At 30.0% G+C, this 21,434-nt stretch overlaps 1 protein-coding gene across 2 annotated transcripts in view; it reads left to right on the plus strand.

Annotated features, from left to right (window-relative positions):
- LOC123294117 (RING finger protein 17-like) overlaps positions 1–21,349 on the plus strand; it is a 159,468-nt gene extending 138,119 nt beyond the window's left edge. Inside the window, exons 7-16 of one of the 2 annotated variants that reach the window (XM_044875207.1) lie at positions 13,260–13,615; positions 14,221–14,384; positions 14,648–14,974; positions 15,182–15,332; positions 16,128–16,422; positions 17,076–17,192; positions 17,885–17,981; positions 18,242–18,411; positions 18,589–18,821; positions 18,884–21,349. In XM_044875207.1, coding sequence (XP_044731142.1) covers positions 13,260–13,615; positions 14,221–14,384; positions 14,648–14,974; positions 15,182–15,332; positions 16,128–16,422; positions 17,076–17,192; positions 17,885–17,981; positions 18,242–18,411; positions 18,589–18,821; positions 18,884–21,080 — 4,107 coding nt within the window. In that variant the 3' untranslated portion in view covers positions 21,081–21,349. The remainder of the gene's footprint in view (positions 1–13,259; positions 13,616–14,220; positions 14,385–14,647; positions 14,975–15,181; positions 15,333–16,127; positions 16,423–17,075; positions 17,193–17,884; positions 17,982–18,241; positions 18,412–18,588; positions 18,822–18,883) is intronic. The other variant, XM_044875208.1, reaches the window with a different exon arrangement.
- The last annotated feature ends 85 nt before the right edge of the window (positions 21,350–21,434 follow it).

Below are 21,434 nucleotides of genomic sequence, written 5' to 3' on the forward strand. Positions count from 1 at the left end.
AAAAATAATTTTTGTATATTATTTCATAAGTCTTAATGAGTGTCAATTTTTTTTGTATTTATTAAATATTTACTATGACAAGAAATTTTAAATAAAAAATTGAACAAGTGAAAATAATAGCAAACAGAATTAATTGTTTAAATACTCTGTATATACCCAGTACCATGTGGTAAATAAGTGTTTTTTAGCTTCTAAACTTTATATCAAAAGGGATAACCTTTGTCACCCTGGGTGACAATGTACAAAGGGATAAAGGTTGAGAACTTTTGAGCAAAAGATTTCAAAACTAAGAAGTACAAGTTTCGAAAGACCTCACGTTTGTGTGAAACCTTTTACCCAGCTCTAAATTAAGTTAGGATATTATTATTGGATACTAGCGACCCGCCCCGGCTTTGCACGGGTGCAATGCTGATACTAAATACACTACAGAAAAACTGTGAACGTTGTATATAAAAACATAGCGGCCCGCTCTGGCTACGCATGGGTATAAAATATATAGCCTCTGTGATTAAAATCGATCCAGTAGTTTTGATTTATTCATTACTGCCCGTGGCCCGCACGCGTTAAATTTGTAGTAAAACAATCCCCCTTTCCCTATACCATGAAGATTTCCTGCTATCTTTGGAATATCTAAATTCATACACTACATTTTTACTTTTTTACTTTTTACATTTTTAACTATTAACCTCAAAAATAGCAGTACTTCTCCACTATTTAATGGATGTTATTATACATACAAACTTTCCTCTTGAATCACTCTATCTATTAATAAAAACCGCATCAAAATCCGTTGCGTAGTTTCAAAGATTTAAGCATACAAAGGGGCATAGGGACATAGGGACAGAAAAAGCGACTTTGTTTTATACTATGTAGTAATATATAAGTATTTTGAGAGACAAAAGAGCCATGATGTAGGTACCATAAAGGGTCTACATTGGCCAGGCCTGAAACACCGTTGATAATTGCAAAATCGCTCAAGTTTTTATATCAGTATGTACAGTATTTTGTATATCGCCGCAGAGTAGAAGTAAGTATTGCAACATATTATAATCAGTTTAAAAATATTAAAACAATTCAAATAAGCATATAAAATAGCCGTAATAAATAATATTTAAGGCAAATTGCCTGCCAGAAAGAATAACAGAATAGCCACACCTTTTATAGAAATCATAAAGTTATATTTATTCAGCAAAATTTACAAATTATTATTATTCAAGTTGTTTTTTGTACGCTAAAATCAAAGTTCTCATAGCACACAAAATAAGAATAGCAGCCAGCACTAGTGAATACGCCCCATTATGGTATTTGTACAAGAGAATGTTTTTGGTACATGCATACTGTTTATGCGTTATTTTGTAAACCAAATATTGTTTACAAGGTATATTACATCAAAGTTTATGTTCATATTTAACCTACAGTGTGGTCCCTATTCTTTATACACTGATATCTATACGTTGGAAATAGTTTTATGTCTATAAATTTTGGAATGAGAGCTGGAAATGTTTTCGAGAGTTTCTGAAATTTGGATACTGATTTTACTATTATACCACTGCTTATATTCGCAGTGCTGACATCGTGATCTCCTTTAAATTCCTATAAGGCTATTTACCAAGTTTTATCTAAATCACAGTTAAGGTATTTCTATACCCTCAAAATGAAAATGATATATCATTTTCATATTTTTGGTAACACTTTCGTTTTAGTATCAAAGCGCCTTAAATTATTTCATATGAAAGTCCATAGCACAAAATTGTTCTTGTTTCCATTTTTATACATTACTAGCTGACCCGGCGAACTTCGTACCGCCTAGCAGTCAATGAATGTCGTGTTCGTTGGGCAATTTTAATTTAAAACAAATGCTACCGCGATATAGCCTTCACTCTCCTTGCCTTTTGTTCACAATTTCATGGGTTTTAATTTTTTGTAACGGAACCCTAATTTTTTAGAAAATAAAATGTAGCCCATTATATTTGCTGACAATTTTTTTTAAATCGAATGTTTTAAAGTAATATATTTAAAAATGACGTATTTTCATACAACATATTATCCCGTTGTCCCACCCCCTTCTACGAGGGAGGGAGGGGCTAACTTTTCGATAGTTATTCTGCTATTTGGGGCGGTTCGTTTTACTTACAATTCATTTAATAATAACTTTTGATAAACGATTATTAATCTTAATTAACTTGCAGCTCCAATTCATTAATAGCTATACTATATGCTTAGTCCCGCTTAGTCCATCCGCTAAACACGCACTTTACTTTATCTTTTGATCACTTAGATGGCCTTCGGCCTGATTATAAATTAAACTAATGCATAGCTTCATCGATATCCCAATTAAATTTAGCTTTTACATAAATAAGAGGCCCAATAATTGCTAGAGGTAATACGTATGAATACCCAACTTCATGGATACCGTTTTTAATATCCACGTGGTCGATATAAATATCAAATGTCAAAATATTACTTTTGAAAAAGGTGAACTTATCTAAAACAACAAACCAAATATAAATACAAGCATTAGATACACTATTTTAAAATGTATTTATTTTTATATAAATGACCTACAATTTGAATTCATCAAGGTAAAATATTTACTTGAATGGGTCTTATGTGTCTCCTATGCTACTCCTAAAAACAATCAACAAACCATACGATTTCGAGTTTGGATAACTTGAACTAAACAATAAAAAAAATAAAAATAAATTGTTTTTATGTTGCAATAACCTTTTTGACATTACATATTATTTATTAAAGTGCTTTTGTGAATTTTAGAAAAACAAACAATTACTAATTGTTAGGTACTTAAAGTAATCAAGTTAATTAACCACAGAATAGGATAATTAATTTCTTTTTTCTTTCAATTTTAATTTTCAACTTATTTCACGATTTTAAGTATCATTGTCTTGTGATCTATGTTACCGATAAAAACATGTCTGCTTCAAACTATATTACAACTATATTACTATTTTTAATGCAATTTAATTGATTAGGAAAATAGTAAAATTAAATACCAATGATTCGCCCAATATAACTCAGCATTCCTCTATCATTTAAAGTAAAGACATGGTTGAAATTTTAAAATTAATGAAATTTGATGAGTTGGCAAAGAAGTGAATATTTTACAAAATTTAATTGATAAATACATTAATTGATTTAATCAATAAATTGTTTTCTCAAAAGGTCATACCCATCACGATATTTTTGAATTTTATTTAATTACCTTTGTTAATAAAATATTATTTTCCTAATATTCGCTCAAATTATTGATTAATTTTTAATTGTTTGTGTTTCAGGTGAGCAAATAACTACTTTTTGTAAAGATCCTTTCATAGTTTTTGGTAAGATAAAAATTTTGTTTTAATATTATTTTTTTTAAATCTTTTAAAATATTTATTTGATATCGAAAAATTTCTAATTTCGTCAAAATATCAGAAAAGATGGCATTGTTTGACATTTACTTTTTTAAATTTTTACAGAAATCTTTAATTTATGGTTTAAAGTGATGCTCTTAGATGGAGCAGTCAAATGTCAGATTAAATTTAAATTTTTTTTAAATATATCTTTAAAAATCATACCTCATTTACTATTCTGATGTATGAGCTATATTCTTGTACAGTTTCATTCAAATCCGTTCGGTAGTTTTTGCATGAAAACGTAACAAACAAACAAATAAGCAAACACACATCCTTACTTTCATATTTATAATATAATAGGGATAGGGATATTTGACAAAAACAGTCCAGGACTGACTAAAAAAAAAGCTGAAAATTACGCGGAGGTAGTACATAGATTATGCATTTCTCCGAAAGGAAAACATCTGTATAGGTTTCTACTAATAATATAAGTATTAAAGTAGTTTAAAAAACAACAAATGATTTAATTGTTTTTAATAATTTTGTTGTTAATTGATCAATATCATCCCATTATTTCAAGGTATTTTTATTGTCCTCAAACCAAGTGAAAACCATGACATAATAATAAAATAACAAATATTTTTTTGTAATTTGTAAAACCTATGCAATTTTATTTTTTAAATAATAATAAATAAAATAAAATAGTGAATCAGATTGAACTGATTTATTTAATGTACTTGGATAATTCACTATGAAATATATTTTTAATAATTTTTATTTATTGAGTCATTGATTTCATTTGATCTTTTTTTTTTTTATTTAAAATTCAATAATTTGTTTATAAAATCAAGGTTTTATTATTTAAATATATTATTTATTTCAATTGTTTTTGAACAATAATTTAATGGTTTATAAATTTTTGGGCCATTTTAAATTTTAATTTTGTTTAAACACAACTTTCTATTTTAACCCCCGAACTAAAAAAAGGGGTGTTATAAATTTGACCGCTATGTGTATGTACCTGTCTGTGTGTCTGTCTGTCTGTGGCATTGTAGCGCCTAGGATGTTTTTCCTTTTATGATATAGTAGAGCAGTTTCTAATCCGATAACCGAATCGGGACTCCAGGCTCAACTCAATTGTTCGTTGAGATTCATTTAAAGACTTTTACTTCGATATATAACTATTAAAAATTTTGTTTCCCTCTAACTTGGTTGCCATTTATATAAACACAAAACTGAAAGTGCTTGAGAAATAGCGTCAACTTTCGTTCCGCTTGCTAAACGAAGTTGCGCTTTCCGCCTCCGTCAAGCAGAATAGTGGCTTACACACCACGGGGTCAAATAAAGAATGCCTCAGATTTAATGTTTGTCACACTCGACTTCGCCCAGGCAGCTTCGCTCGACACCATCTGGGACACGGGCAATCCGTAGAACGCCTGAGTATTTCAATCACATTAACTTGTGGGATTCAATGACCAAGGACGAAATACACTAGGAAAAATCGCTCTGGAAAGGAGGCACATATAAGGTTTGCTGAAATAAAGGAATTCGCTGTTGGTATGGAACATCTCCTTCCGAATCGACATGCTTTAAAACTAGAAATTTTTGATATATTCCGAACTCGCTGGGTTATCGAAAAAGTATTTCAAAAGTTGATTGATATTTTTATGGAAAACACTTTCGATATACAGAAGAATTACACAAATCCGGCAGTATTAAAAACCAGAGAATTATTGGAATATATTTTTTTGTAAAAAATTACCAAAACACAGCAACCTCCGTGCGGGTTGAGGTACCGGTTTATTGCACTGATTAGTGAGATTTTTCTGTATATGTTTCTAATATTAAAACGCTTATGCCAATGTACCCTACTCGTGATAAGTTGATCATCTCTTCTGAAATATAGTAAGCTAAATATTGATAAGGAAGATTGTACGAATAACGTTCCACGATGAACATAGAACGGTAGTCATTAAGCACTCACGATCGTCATTGAACAATAATCGTAGAGTCGTCTCTATTAAAATATACCTTTAATTAAAATACTAAATAAAAATATATCCTACCTGTATTTAAAAAATATTCTAAACATATAAAAATAACAAATAAAACTTGATTTGATTTCATGATTTAAAAATTTATAAATAAATAAAAGTTATTAATAATCACAAAAAATTAAACGTTTTTAAAAACGTATCATCACCAATAAATTAATAAAAATTGAATTAATTATGATTAATTAATTAAACACTAAATTAAAATAAAAACAACAATTAAATAAATAATTCACTTATGTTATGTAATAAAACAATTCATGAGTAGTGTTACACACTTTTATATTTAAAAACAACAAACTTAAGTCGTGTTTACTTATTATAATAGTAATAGTAATAGATTGAATAGAATAAGAATGACTTCTTCAAAGTATGTTTAGATTGTAAATAAATAAGTAGTGTTAGTATGTCAGTGACTTTATGAATAACTTCTTACAAATGAAGAAGGTGGGTAAGGTAAGGTAAGGTAAGGTAATGTAAAAACAAACGCAGAATCACCACTCACCAACTTACATACTTTACTCAGTAACTTTTGTATTTATATTTTTACATGCATTTAAAAGATGTTTATGATGAAAAGAAATATTAGTGGAAGCTATGTCCATTACATTACTAATAGATGTTTTTATCAAAACACTTAAATCAATTATCTTTTGTCGTTGTGTGGTCCATCCATGTTTTTTTCTGCATAATACGTTACTATAGCAAAAATTATTTGGCAAGTAGGCTGGGTGAGAGTGACTGTCCTGGAGTGGGAGGATACCGAAAAAGGGTTGGCCCATCTCCAGATACTCCTGTATGAACCTACTATTTCAAGTGGGTTAGGTTACAGTGGTTGCCCTGAGGTAGAACCCACTTAAACCATAGGTTCCGTTTTGATATCGAAAAAAGGGTTGGGATGGGACTCACTTGACCATAAGGTTCGTTGTGATATCAAAAAGAGGGTTCATGGAAAAGTAGATCCACGGCTACCTAAAGTAATCGATCCCCGGCTACTACTCCATGAATCATTTGAAAATGATTAAGAACAGTAGGAGTGCTTTGACGTTAACTGAGCCCCTCACCTCATGGGAAGAGTTGGACAGTGACTGAGAAATTGAGACATCGTTTCCTCCTCCCCCCCCCACAGGTCCTGCAATAATCGTGATGCATTGGTAGGTCCAGTCGTTCAGCGAACCTCCCGCGTAGCCACTTTTCGGTAGTAGCCGTAACGATTTTTCTTATAGAGGCCCTTTGAAGCGATGTAAGACCATATCTATCACTCTGGCCATATTTGTCTTGTAGTCCCCTGTGCGTTCCTTCCTCCATCTAAGATTGGCCTTTCTTAAGATATCCTTATTCAGGAGCAGCTTGCAGTTCGCAAACGGTACTCCTGGATGTCCTGTTAATGCTTGTGTCCGACAACATTGTGCTATTTCTAGTAAGCTCGAAGTATTCAAAATTCCCTTGAAAGAGTTATATCCAGTTAGAATTTTTCAAAAAATCGATTTTGCATTTCCGGAATGTACATATATTTGATCAGTTTCGAATTTTTACACAATCTTCTTAGATATTTTCTAGAGATATAAATCGAAGGAATACGATTTCTGAAAAGTCTCTCATCTAAAGACGGCAATCTTATTCATTCACATACCTCATTCATAGCCATCACGGCAGCAAAAAAGGGATAGGGGTGTTTAAGATAAAGTTTGTAGAAAACTATTAAAGTCTATTGCTTTATCTCAATTCATAATAAGCCACCATTTAGAACAAAATAGTGGTTTCGAAATAAACTGCGTGCTCTGAGAAGTTGACCTAAGTAAATAATTTTTAAAATTAACTAACAGGAATTTAAGAACAAGAATATCAAAAATAAAAACTATAAATTCATTATTTTATAAATGTTTTTAATAATCTATTTATTAGCACTACAATTTACATTTTGAAAGTAATTCGGATGCATTTACGAAGGTTAATCTCTTAATTATTGATCTATATATTACGGTCATTTTTTTTTTTAGTGGTGATCAATCAATCTTTTTAAACATCTATATATAAACTTGATGAAGTTTGAAAGTAAAAGGAACATTGAATTGATGCACTTTTAGTGACACCAATTCGCAGATCTAAGATTTGTTTGTTTTCACCCCTCATTAGTGTATTTCTAACTAACATTATACATAGTACTGACTACCTTGACTATTTCACATGATTCATAAATATAAAAGGAACAATTCAGAATATCCGATTACCAGATATATATATACAGTGTCTCATTTTAATTTTCCCAGGCCAATTTTTCGAGAACTAGGCAAGAAAGTGAAAAAATGTTTTAAGCAAGTATTAGGGTATCTTCAAGATCAAATAACTGAGTTCTTAATTTTGTTCTGAAGGCTCATTTTCAACAGATTATTATTTTTTCGATTTTATGATAATTTTTATATTTATATTTTATTTTTGTGAGTGTTACTGTAATTATTTGACATATTTATTTTAACCTTTGTAAAGAATGTTTGTTATGTGCTCTTATTGTACTTTGTGTGTAAGAATGGCTATCTTTCTTTACTTCCACATAACGTAAAAAAGATTGCCTAATCAACACTGTCTATACATGATATTTCAGCAGTTAACTCAGTCAATGGTTTGTTTTCACTTGTTTTTTTTTTTTTAAGATTTCTTCTATCCTCGACAAAAAAAATTTCCTAAAACCGACGTTTTTTTTCGTAAAATACAATTGTGTAGAAAAAAATGCATATAAAAAGTCAAAATTGAAAATGATCTTCCAGATGAAGGTCAAAGTTTCAGTCATTTGATCTCCTAGAAACTCGAATTTTGCGTGAAACATTTTTCTGTGTCTTGTTTAGTTATCGAAAAATTTAACAGGGAAGTTTAAATGGGACACTCTATATAAAATGTAGGTAGTAAGCAAACCGTAATTGAATATATTGGACAGATAACGAACGACAGGCTACTATTATTGTGAAATATTCCTATTGATGTGTGCATTTACAAGAACTCAACTATTTATCCATAACTTTATTTGACAACATCCATTACTCTGGACAAACCATTTTGATATTAAGTTTCTTGATACATATACGCGCAAAGTAATTCTAAACATGTTTTCTAAATAAAATACGGACGTCTCAAATAATTTCATCACTTTCTTTTTCCCAAAGTTTGTCGACCTGGGCACTAGCTCCTATTTCCCTTAGTGTAAATCCAACACTGGTTATCTTTTGAACTTTTAAACTGGTTACTCTTTAAAATCGATTGTTTCTGCATTCCAAAAAAATGCACTTATTTCAAATATCATGATCGAAGAAGTCCAGGCGAGATATTAAGCCCCCACAAAACCGCTCTACCATAATCCCTCGACCAATAGGAAACCTATTTCTCGTAACTTTACCAAGTATAAACTTTAAAATCGAAAAAGAAAAAAAGTTCTTTTTTTTTTAATTTTTCAGTACCTGCGCATCTAAAACGGACTTCTAAGTCGTCAATCAATAGCCGTAAACAAAAAACGCAATGTTTCTAGGCTTGTTCTCTTCTATAACAACGTATTTTTTGTTTTCTGGTAGCAATTTTGTAGGTTTATCTTTCAATAGATACTGCATGTTTGGTTTTGAAGCTGTTTAGTTAAATTAAAGATAAAAGTTTTCATAGATGAACTGGACTGTAATACATATTTGGAATTGTTCAATAAGGTACATTTTTATTCTTATACATTATTTATTTCACAACAAATAATGTATGATTATTTATAAAATAAAATAGTGCACTGTGCTTTCACATTTTATAAGAACTCAAATAACATTGAAAATTTAAAAAATCATTGCAAATTTACAAATCATTTATTTTAAAAACGATAATTTACGATAGCACAATTACTTCATAACAATTGTATATAGTACATTAACAATTACACTGAAAAAATTTATTTTGAATCATATAATTTTTTGTTGTTTCAACTGCGCGGCGCTTACTCAATTCTCTGACGCAGTTATGAGACCTAAACTTCTCTAGGTATCATTTTTGAAATTCCACCTCGATATCTAAATCGATGTATTTTCACACAAAAGTAACATCACGTCAAGAGTTATTAAGAGTGGATACTTTTGAAATACGCACACATCACATTGATAGACATGCAGCAAACAGAGAATATTTCATTACACTTGTTTCTTTTTCGTTGCCCCCATAATAATTGAATATAATTTTATTATTTTGTAATATAAATCACCAATGTGTCAGTGCCATCATCTCAATTAATTTGTGTGTAATAACAGGGCACTTGTTAAGATTATATTACTTTTTTTATTTATATTGTGTGTGCTGTTGGAGTCAACTTTTTAATAATTATACTTACCTACCAAACAACTAACCAACAGACAGTCAATTAAATACGGATATGTTCAGTCACACGATAACAATCCCATACTAGCGTTTTTAAAAATGAAGACTGGAGCATCATTAAGTGCCAAAAATACAAATATTGAAAAGGTTCGAAAAACCAAACTTAGTGCTTAGGTCAGGTATGGGCGAGTTAAAGTCGAAGTCTCCATTGTTATACCTTTATTGTGTGCCATAGACTTTATTGTGTATCTCTTTATCCAAGTCCGCATATCTCATAGAGGAGGAAGCGAGACGGGTATTCGACTCTTCTACCTATACCAGTTTCCCTTATAGTAATGAGATAGGTAGAAAAAAAATGTTGTCTTTCTGTCTTACTCGTATTTTTGGTTGTTACTGATTAGGCTGTCACTGTCTTACTCGTATTTTAGATACAGAAGTCTGAGGAACTTCTCTAAGCCACGTTTGCTCATGCCTGGCTTACGTTAATCATTGTACAAGCGCGCTAAATTCTACAATCACTCAAAATAATGGTAATCCCGACAGAGATTACATTCCTAAATTATTTATATTCTAATAAACCCATTCCTATTACTCGAATCCTGTGAAAAATAGAATAATTTTAGTTTTTATGCAAAGGTACTTGAATAAACTTAATAATATATAATGCTAGCGTATGACCGAACGACGAATTATATATTTATTAAAAAACTTACCTATATATTAATTATATAATTTTCGTAATGGAATGGTAATTATTTTAATAGTTTCACGTAACAGCATCATCTTCTTTTAAGATTTAATTTATATTAATATTTTTTATTCAAAAGATTAAATCATCATATGAATTCATAATTGTTATTGTGACATTTTTATCATCAATATTCCCTTATTGGCTATTGGCTATAATATATTATTAAAATTTTTACTAATTAATGATTCATTTGACATCAATTTTAAATCATTAATCAATATATTATTATTTATGATTTATTTTTAATTAAAAGCATTATGTAATTCAATATAAATATTGTCATATTATGATTTTGTTCTGTTCTGTTCGATTAAAATTCTATTAATCATTATGGAATTAAAAATAAATAATTAGTGGAGCCCCTCCCCCCTTCACTCTTTACTTATTAAAAACACGTCATAAGTGTAATTCTAAAAATTCAGAAAGTGGATTTACGAAGCCTTCTATTAATAAATAACATTTTTTCCATTGTTGTAAAATGTCTTGTGACATCATGAAACCGGAACAGATGTTTTATTAATAAAAGCCGTTGTTTTCTATTTTATATTTGTTGTAGATTTGAAGATTAAAAAAAAAAAACACATAAAAAACATGTACGAATGACTATAAATTATAGCAATATTTTTTGGGTAGATCTCTATAGAGAACTTTATATAATAACGTATAAAAACGTATTATTAAAAATCTATAATTTATTTTTTCAATTGTTTTTTTTTATTCCTCATATGCAGAAAAGCCAACATATTTTGATGATTAATAAAATGTGATAAATACTTTCACTCTACATGAGTTTGAAATATATTAATAACGAAAAAAAAAGATGTAACTATTATTTCATCTGTCTATACATAGTTTTTTACAGTACAATCTTCATCAATTCTTCTTTATATTCCAGTGATTCCATATAAAGTTCTAACTAGCAAATGAAACAAATTATTGATTTGTATTTAATGCAATTACATCATCAATTATTTTCGTTTGACTAAAAAATTTACTGTTTTCTATGGCATTTTTAATGATTTTCTTTATTGTACAAAAATGTTTACAAAATAATCGCTTTGCTCGGAAGGAGGCTCTTTGACCCCGGGGTGCTCTTCGGCCTTGGCTTCGCGTTTGAAACTAAAGCTACAATTTTCTACTCCGTATGATTGAGATACTGTGGTTACAGGAACCTTTTGTTTTCTAAGTGTGCATATTTAGACCTTATGTATGTATTTTCGAAAGGAAGCGATGAAAAACATTAACTATTTTGAATTAAGGTCTTAATTTAAAGATATTCTGCATAGAATGCAAAAAACCGCATCTTTCAAGCAGATAAATTAGTAAATGGGTGGTTTTTGTGGGTGTTTTTTCCATTTTCAAGTGGGTGGTGATGACAAAATTAAAGTTAATTAAATAACCTGTTAGTTTGAAGAAATTCCCCACCAAATGCGAAAAAACTCAATCTTTAAATTTTTAAAACAGTCTAGAATGTGTTAACAGATCTATCCTGATGATGATGACGAAAGTAGTCGGTTTCTTCGGTAGAGGTTACGAAGAAAAAAAAAATTTTATACGGAAAATATTAGCCTTTGGCACAGCGTATTAAAAACTGCTAAAAAACTTTATTATCCATTTGTGTAATAATTCTTAATACTAAAAGGTTCTACTGTAAGATTCATATACATAAAACAGAATATTTACATAAAATATAGCTAGCTGGTTGCTACAAAGGTGCTAATTAATATTTGATTTTGACTGTTTGATATTAAATATTTTACTACATAACACAACACAAAAACCTTTCGTTAAGTGTGATTCAAAAGAAGTGCTATAAATCTTAAATGATATTTCTTTATCTAAACTCTCTTACTTTCGATGGGTAGGACACTTCTAAAATACTTCGAATACTACTAAAACGTAGAAAAGTGCCATGTTTCAAAATCAGGCTATTATTTTAATAAAATAATAATGGGCTGCTTAATGTATCGTTTATTTTTCATTGAAAAGATTTCATACTGCCTATCAAAAGCAAATCCCCTTCTATCTCGGATATTTCAATTGCATAAGTGACAACTGCAAATCAAATATTATTTTCTCCCCCCCCCTCCGAATGGAAAAAATCAACTTTCGTCCTGCTGTGCTAAACGAAGTTGGCCTCGTGCGCCTCCGTCGAGGAAAAAATAGTATACACACCACGGGAGCAAGCAAAGAATGTCTTAAATCTCATGTTTGTTATCCTCCGCTTTGTCTCAGGCGACACTGAACATGAGATCTCGGACATTCTTTACTTTTGCTCCCTGGATGTGTAATAATAATAAATAATTATATTTTAAAGCAAATATTTGACGTAATTATTTGTTCATCACACGTGTACAAATATATTTGACCAAATATTTGCTCAAATTGCAAATATTTGTTTAATGTAATGCTATGGGTAGGCATTGTATATTATGATGTCTGTCAAATGTCACATGAATGTTTCTTAGAGTTTGGGTACATTGTAGAAGTGAGAGTAAAATGTAGTTGTGCATTATATGTGTGAGAAGACCAGATAATACTTGTCTTGACGAGGCATGAGGATGATGGAATCGGGGTCATTAGTTTTTTATTTTCATTTATACATTACACTTTATGATTATTAAATAAAATGTAATATGTATATTTATAAAGAGTTTATCATCAGTCACGGCGAAACTCTTTAGAATGAATTTGACTAAATTTTGCTAAATCCGATGTTAGTTGTCAAAGCCATAACATTAAAACCACTGTTTTATTCGTTTACAGAAAGTGGAATCCAGATTATCCCATCAACAGGCACCTAAAGTAATAACAACAATTGAAAATTCAATTCAAGAACATTTTCAAGAAGCACATGGACGATTACAAATTGTAGAAAATCGTATACGTAACGAACTCAACACATTACAGTTTAAAAATGTACTGTCATTACAACAAGCACAAAAACAATTGAAAGATTATTTAGAACGTGGGCGGGAAATAGTAAATAAAACAAAATTGTTGGATAATCCTAAAAATTTGGCTAATCTTAATGTAGCTACGTTACTACATCAGATTAAAGACTTATTTGCAATAGACAAGAATGATTTGCTAATTGAAGAAATTGATACGGAAGCTATTAGGTAAGGTTTTTAATTGGTTTTTTATGACCTAAGTGTACCTATGGATTATGGGTTAACTATATAATTAGGAGAGCATATTATTATAAAAGATAAAATTATTAGAAGAAAATTCTTTGATAGTTTTTGGGTCCGATATACCAGCAAAGAGTATATATTTTTGGGTCCGATATACAAGCTTTCTAGTTTAGACTACTGAAGTCTTCAAAATAGTCTTTTGTTATAACAAAAAATCGATCCCAATTATTAAATTAACTAAAAACTATACATTACTATCTTTCCAATCAAAATGAACATGGATTAAAATTATTGATTCTATATCACGAAGAAACTCTCTTTGGTTTCCAATGTGCAAAAGCTTATAACACAAATGAAAATTCCCACTTAAATCTTTAATCGACCCAAAAACAGACGAGAACTTTTTACGGTTTCATAAAACCGTACTTATAAAAATCCAACTTTAAAGGAACTTTTCCGAAGTTGAGACTATTAGATTCATAGATTTCGGGTAAGTTTGGATAAATTTAGCTATCTTAATAATTCAACCTACCTTAGAGTCCAATTTTTAGTAGCCGAGTAAATAATTCTAATCTGTACTTATTTTTTAGATTGAATATTGATGCTGATTTCTTGCAATCTATTGACGACCATTGTTCCTTGGACTTTGATTGTTCCAAATCTAGTCAATTAATTGCAATAGAAGATCTATCTGAAGTTGTATCACCAAATGCTGTATCTATAAGTGGAAATATAAGTGAGGTGTCATTCAACCGTAAGTTCCAAGATTAATATTAAATAAAATTACAAATATGAGCACTTTTGTTAGTGGGGTCAGATAAGAAGGGTGGTTTAAAGGTACTTGTAATCAGAGTCGTAGAAAAGCAAGTATTTAGATAGCGCCTCCCTTTCTTTAATTTAAAAAAAAAAAAAAGAGTGACTCCTAGCAAAGAGTAAAATAAAAAATATATCGAACATTTTTTAGTTGGATGTTTTCAATTTTTGATTGATAAAATAATTTTTGATTTAATTTTACAGCAGGAGATGATCAAAGTGTAAAAGATAATTTAAATCGATCTGATAGTGAAATGTCAATTCACTCAATATGTTTGCCACGATGTACACCACGAAGGAGTTTAACATCACCAACTATATCCACAATTTCGGCAACTGCTGGCAGTTTAAAGAACACACCGATAAAGCCCTTAACTGAAGGAACCTGTGTGAGAGTATACTTATCACACATTAAAAATCCATCATTGTTTTACGTCCAACATCAAGAGGATGCAAATACACATTCTGAATTTTCACGACAATATACTCAATATGCAAAGAAATCAGAAATACCAGAGTTCATTGAATTAAGTAAGTACTTATTTATTTTTTTTAACGAAGACTTGTGTCGTTAATTGTATATCGGATCCAAAAACTACAAAGAATCTTATGCTTTCATAAAAAGATCTCTTTTTTCCTACATTCCGGAAATAACAAATAGATTTTTTTTAATTAAAAAATTACTAATATAACACTTTAAAGTTTTAAATAATTTAAATAAAAATCTTTTTTTTACAGATGAAATGTATTTTGTTTACTTCGATAGCGATAAAAAATGGTATCGTGGACAAGTTCGTAAAATTATTAACAACCAAGAAAATGATGAGCAGCAAAATTATGAAATATTTTTCGTTGATTATGGAAATACAAAAATTGTTTCAATTGATAAGTAAGAATGCAAAATATAACTAATTAAACACATGATTATTTTACCGAATTTTCTGAAGAAAAACCATTCATTGAGATTATATCAATGTTGCTCCAAAACATTAAAAAACGATAAATAACAAACTCAAATATTTTTATGAATCTAAAAATTCGTTTAGGAAGAATGGCCTTATAATATAGTCACTCTATATTTCAGCCCAGAAATTCGATTTTTGTTGAAACTGAGTTCGGGAACTGATATATGTGGATGTTGATTTATTTGAGACCAATTCATCAGTAAATGCAATATTTCTGATGAAATTTTCGTGTCGATTCCATTCCGAAAGGTCCATCCTGTTTCCAGGCCTTATAACAAATATTCCGCTTCCAAATGTTTTCTACTGAAGAGTTGCTTAAGCCCAGCACATCTCCAACTTCTTTGGTCGATTATTTATCGTCAATAAATAAAAAGTTTCCAGAATGTGGAATTCTGGTCCCGGAATTAAGCACATAAGTGAAAACTAGCGAAAAATTGACATCACAGCTGAAAATAATGACCCAAAATTAGTGGGATTCAAAAAAAATTCCAATAAGATCGGATCAAATTTGCCTTTGTTATCAAAAAAACGAATTTTTTAACTTTATAACTTTATGTAAATTAATGAACGCCTTTTACATGATTCTTTACTAACTTGTGTTTAATAATGAAAACCATATACAACAAATTGACATTCTTTAGCTTCATTTCAGAAAATTCGCTAAAACTATACAGCCCCAGCTAGCATGACAATTATTTAAATTTTGATAATCATTTTAGATTACGAGTTATTCCTGATCATTTAAAATCACATAGACCAAAAGCATTTCGTTGTGGCTTATTTGATTTGAAACCACGTAATGGAGAATGGACCGAAGAAGCAACTAAAATTGTTTTACGTTTAATCGATAAATCAAACATTAACATGTATATAATGAAAATTGTTGGAGATTTATATTTAGTGGACTTACTAACGACGTCTAAAGAGACTTGCCAATTACCAACATCAATCCGGGATGCTTTAATATTTTTAGAATATGGATGCTTTGAAGAACGACCTTCAATTTCTTCAAAGGTAAGAACTTCGATTGGTTTTACATGCCTTTATGTAATATATCAGTATTATAGTAAATTCAGTTTAAAGCAGAGATAAGGATAGACTTGTTAACCGAATTTCTCTCTCTGGTTGACCGGACTACAATATAATAACACTCACATAAGCCAGAGAAACTAAATTACCCTTACCCTTCTAAAGAAAAGTTGATAAATGTTAGAATCCTTAAAATATACCCTTATATATTATTTCATCAACGTGTTTTTTTTTTTTACCTATACCTTATAGTTCGTGGGACAGTAAAGGTTCCTTTTTAAAATTATATACATACTTGAAATTTCTTGAAAATATGAAAAAACCGCAAGCGAGATGACAAAAAGAGAAATTAAAATCGGCCAAGAAATACGGATGATATAGGCATTTTAAAGACAGGAATTAAACAGAGAGATCTGATAAGAACAATGACGTCAGTGTGTCTATCAGCCATATAGCTACTCGTTGTTTTTATAGTTATTCGAAAAAGAAAATTTTATCGGCAGTTTGTTACATGAATAAGTTTTTATTTAATAAAGCAAAATACCCAATTATAAATAATCCAAACATTTATTTTCCTATTAACTCAGTTCGTATAATTATATTCAATTATTTTTTAATAAAATATTATTTCTTTACAGTTTACAACAATAGATGTGAAAAAGAAGGAATATCTTCGACGTGAATTTTCAATACAAGAAATTCATGATGTTACAGTTTCTCATATTGTCTCTCCACAAAAATTTTATATTCAAATGGTAAGGTTTTAAAACTTTATAACAAGTGAAATTTACAAAATTTAAAAAACCCCCGACAAATATTTTGGGTACTTGACCCTAAACTCGAACTTGAAACATATGTAAGAACGCTTTCCATTAAATTACCTGTTTCCTTAGAGCCGGCTCCAAACTGAACTGATTTTGAGAATCATCGCATATTTTTTAGTAGTTTCGGGTACGGAATCCTAAACTCGCACTTGAAACAAATCTAAGAACCCTCTTCATTAAATTATCTTTCAAACAAAACCAAGAAAATCAAAATCGGCTCATCCGTTTAGGCGCTACAATGGCTTAAACAGACAGACAGACAGACACACACGCCGTTTATCTACCGTAAAACCAATGTTAAATATGCCTACTTTTGAAGTCATTTATTTATTTAAATAATCGGGCAACCTCTCCTACAATTTTCAGAATTGATTTAGACTTTTCTACAATTTCATATAAAAAAAAAAAAGTTTTTTAAATAGCCTTGGTGCTCGTACATCCTTATTAATTTTAAAAAAAAGAAAATTACTTAAATATGCTTTAGATGAATTATTCGTTCATTTATCGAAGCGAAATCTCGATTCCCTAGTTTCTTCAACTAGGAAATCATACAAAAATTTAATTAACCATATTTAAAAATTAGAAAAGAACCTAACCATTTATTTTGAACTATTTTTATCTAGATAATGTACTCCGAATATTTACATCGACTTATGAAAAACTTAAAGAAAAAATATTCGATAAAAGAGAAAAGAGGAACTATATATAATCCACAAATTGGTAAGAATTTTTAATTTTTATTTTATTTTTCGATACAATAGTGGATATTTTCATGATTTTCCAATTCATTGAATAGTCTATTTCACCCTTTTAAAAAATTCGTTATTTAATTCGTACTTGGTAAAATGGAAATGAAATAGCCACAAAACTAACGTTTTTGATTGAAAAGCGTCGTTCTTACTCGCACAACTTGAATACAAGTTTAATAAAAAAATAATATAGGAAATATTTTGTTAAGTGTTAATTTTTTTGAACTCTAGGAATGACTTGCGCTGTTCATTACGATGAAAAATGGTATCGAGGATTAATAACAAATTTACCAGGAAATCGTCAAGTTGATGTACAGCAAGTTGATTATGGGGAAATTGTACGTGTAGATTGGAATGAAATTCGAATTTTAAATGAAGAATTTCGACAAATGAATATTCAGGTATATTCAAGTTTAAAAGTTTCTCTTCTGTATTATTATTATTATTGCACTTACGCGTACAAATGATCAAGATGCCAATCTAGAAAAGCCTGCAATATGAATATGTATTTTGCTGCCTATGATAATCTTTGTTCTGCATCTAACTGATAATATAAACTTTAATTTTCTTATTTACAGGCGATACTGTGTACTTTAACTGATGTACAATCGATGACATCAAAAAATGATTGGTCTGAAGAAGCAATCGACTGTTTTAAAGATATGATTAAAAATAGCTATCATTTACAAATACAAGTCAATACAAATGGCAAACCATTGCACGTTACACTTTTTGATGTATTACCAACAAAAAATATCAATATTAATGCAGAATTAGTGGAAAAAAATTTTGCAAAAAGTACTGGAGTCAGGTAAAATTAAATACAAACAATTTTTGTTTACAATTTTTAATTATACTAAATTTTATTTTCAGTTCACGATGTGCCGAATATTACAATCTGGACGGCTTAGGTGAGTCCGATCCTGTGCCAAAAATTGAAATTTTAAAGCGTGAAGATCTCAATAAAAAATCATCTCGAAGAAAAGGCAACAATGAAAATCGATATTCAAAGAAAATTAAAACACCTACCATGCTTCATAATCCGCCACCACAACCAACTACACCAACGCCTCCGATATTAGTAAAACCGGGTGAACCAACTCGCGTTAAAATTAATGTCTTATCAGCAATCAATCCGGAATGTATATATGTGCGTTTATTCGATCGTAACACAGATATTGCAAAGTTACAAGATGCCCTACAATCATTTTATCTTGATATACCATACAATGAAGCACTGGTTTGGGAAGTTGGAAATCGTTGTGCGGTATGTGTCGATAATGAGTGGTATCGTGCAATCATCGAGAGTATTAACGAAAATGATGATAATTTAATTAAAGTATTTATTAAAGATTTTGCTAAATACGAAACAGTAAATCGAAAACAACTACGTACCCTAGATCCAACATTCTTAACTGTGCGTGATGGATCCATAAAATGTGAATTGTATGGCATTAAAGCTGCAGGAGACAAAAACACTTGGCCAATGCTTGCTTGCGAAGAATTACGTGACTTACTAAACACTGAATCTGATATTTATATTACAAAACGTGGTGAAGTTACCGAAAATCGTGCATTACCCGTCGATTTTTGGATATACGAAACAATACCTGGTCGCGCATTAGAACCATCTACCTCAAAATGGATTCTAATCAATGATGTACTGGTTGAACGTGGATTAGTAATCCCGAAAAAGAATAATATCGATGTTAATGCGTCATTCGAAGAATCAAAATTAATAGATACGGTTTCCGATTGGCTACAAATCGCTGATTTAGATTTGGCACAACAAAAGTTTGTTGAACATTGGATCGAAGCTGATCCATTGACTACACATAAATTTAAAGGGATTATTACACATATCGATGCAAATTTAAATATTTATTTACACGACGCATGCGACAATAAACTTCATACAATTCAAACGCGGCTACAAAAACATTTTAACGGATCAAAAGCCGAAATGTATGATATGTTTTGGCAAGAAAATCAACCATGTATTGCTAGAAATCCGGACGATGATCAATTTTATCGTGGATTAGTACAGGAAATTTTATCGAATGATATTATTTGTGTTTTATTTATCGATTATGGATACACAAAACATTGTCGAACTTTCGATTTACGTAAAAATTTAATTTTGGAAAATATTCCAACTCAAGCACTCAAATGTCAATTGAGTTATGTAAAACCGAAATCAAAAGTAATGTCCAGTACGTTTGAGAAATATGTATCAGATTTTCTACTCAACGAAGAATTTTTAATTGAAGTCACAGAAAACGTTAATGATAAAATTTCGATTGATGTTAATTTAGGTAACGGAAAAACTTTAGCCAATGTTTTAGTTTCGAAAAAATGGGCATGTCCAATCGATAAAACAAGTATTGATTCAGATTCTAGTGTTATTGTTGAAGACATTGATTCAATCAGTATGATTGATGAAAGTGAATCTTTTGTAACATACAAATCGATAATCTTACCACCAGATCTCGATGACGAAATCGAAATTGAAGTGATTAGTGCAGGCATCGATGGTTTAACCTGGTATATACGTTTAGGAGGACAATTGGCGGAGCAATTAGGGAAAAAAAGTGCATATGACGATCTTTTAGATCGAATGCAAGATGAAGCGGCACAACAGCCACAAATTATCGAGCCACAAGTGGGACAAGCCTGCTGTGCTTTATACAAAGAAGACAATCAATGGTATCGTGGTGAAATTATGGCACCCATATATTCCAATTCGAACAGCTTAATTGTAATATTCGCTGATTATGGTAATATAGAGCAGGTACCTCGCGAAGATGTCCGCCATATCAAAGATGAATGGTTAACAATACCGATGCAATGTTTGCAAGCAAAAATTCATGGAATGAACATCAATAAGGATGTGGATAATTTTGAAGGACTAATGGAAGAATTTACTGAAGTTTTATTTAATATTGGAAGTGTTGCAAAAATTCATGATAGAGATGAAAACAATAAATTAAAAGTCGAAATATTTAATTTGGAAGGTAAATTGAAATATGAATCATTTATTGAAAAAGGATTGTTAGTACCATTAGTGTAAAAAATCGAAAACCTTTTAACAACATTACCAATAATTGTGACTTTATTTTTACGATTACGACTAAAATACAGGGAAATCTCATGATAAGACTCAAATTTCGATAATTATATCGACCAACTACATTCTCTATTCTAAAAATTATTGAAAACCGTAAACCTTGTATGTTTATGTTGCTTCCTTTTTTGAAAGACCCGGTTTATTTCGAAATACATAACAAAATCTAAACATCTTGAATTTAATATTCATTATTCAAGTAAAGATGCATTCAACTGTAAATTAAAAATAAAATTAAACAAAATTAACTTTATTTTAGTATGTAAGAATTATCTGTATTTATAATTTAAAATTTTTAAT

This window comes from Chrysoperla carnea, chromosome 2 (assembly GCF_905475395.1).
Source record: "Chrysoperla carnea chromosome 2, inChrCarn1.1, whole genome shotgun sequence".
Lineage (NCBI taxonomy): Eukaryota > Metazoa > Arthropoda > Insecta > Neuroptera > Chrysopidae > Chrysoperla > Chrysoperla carnea.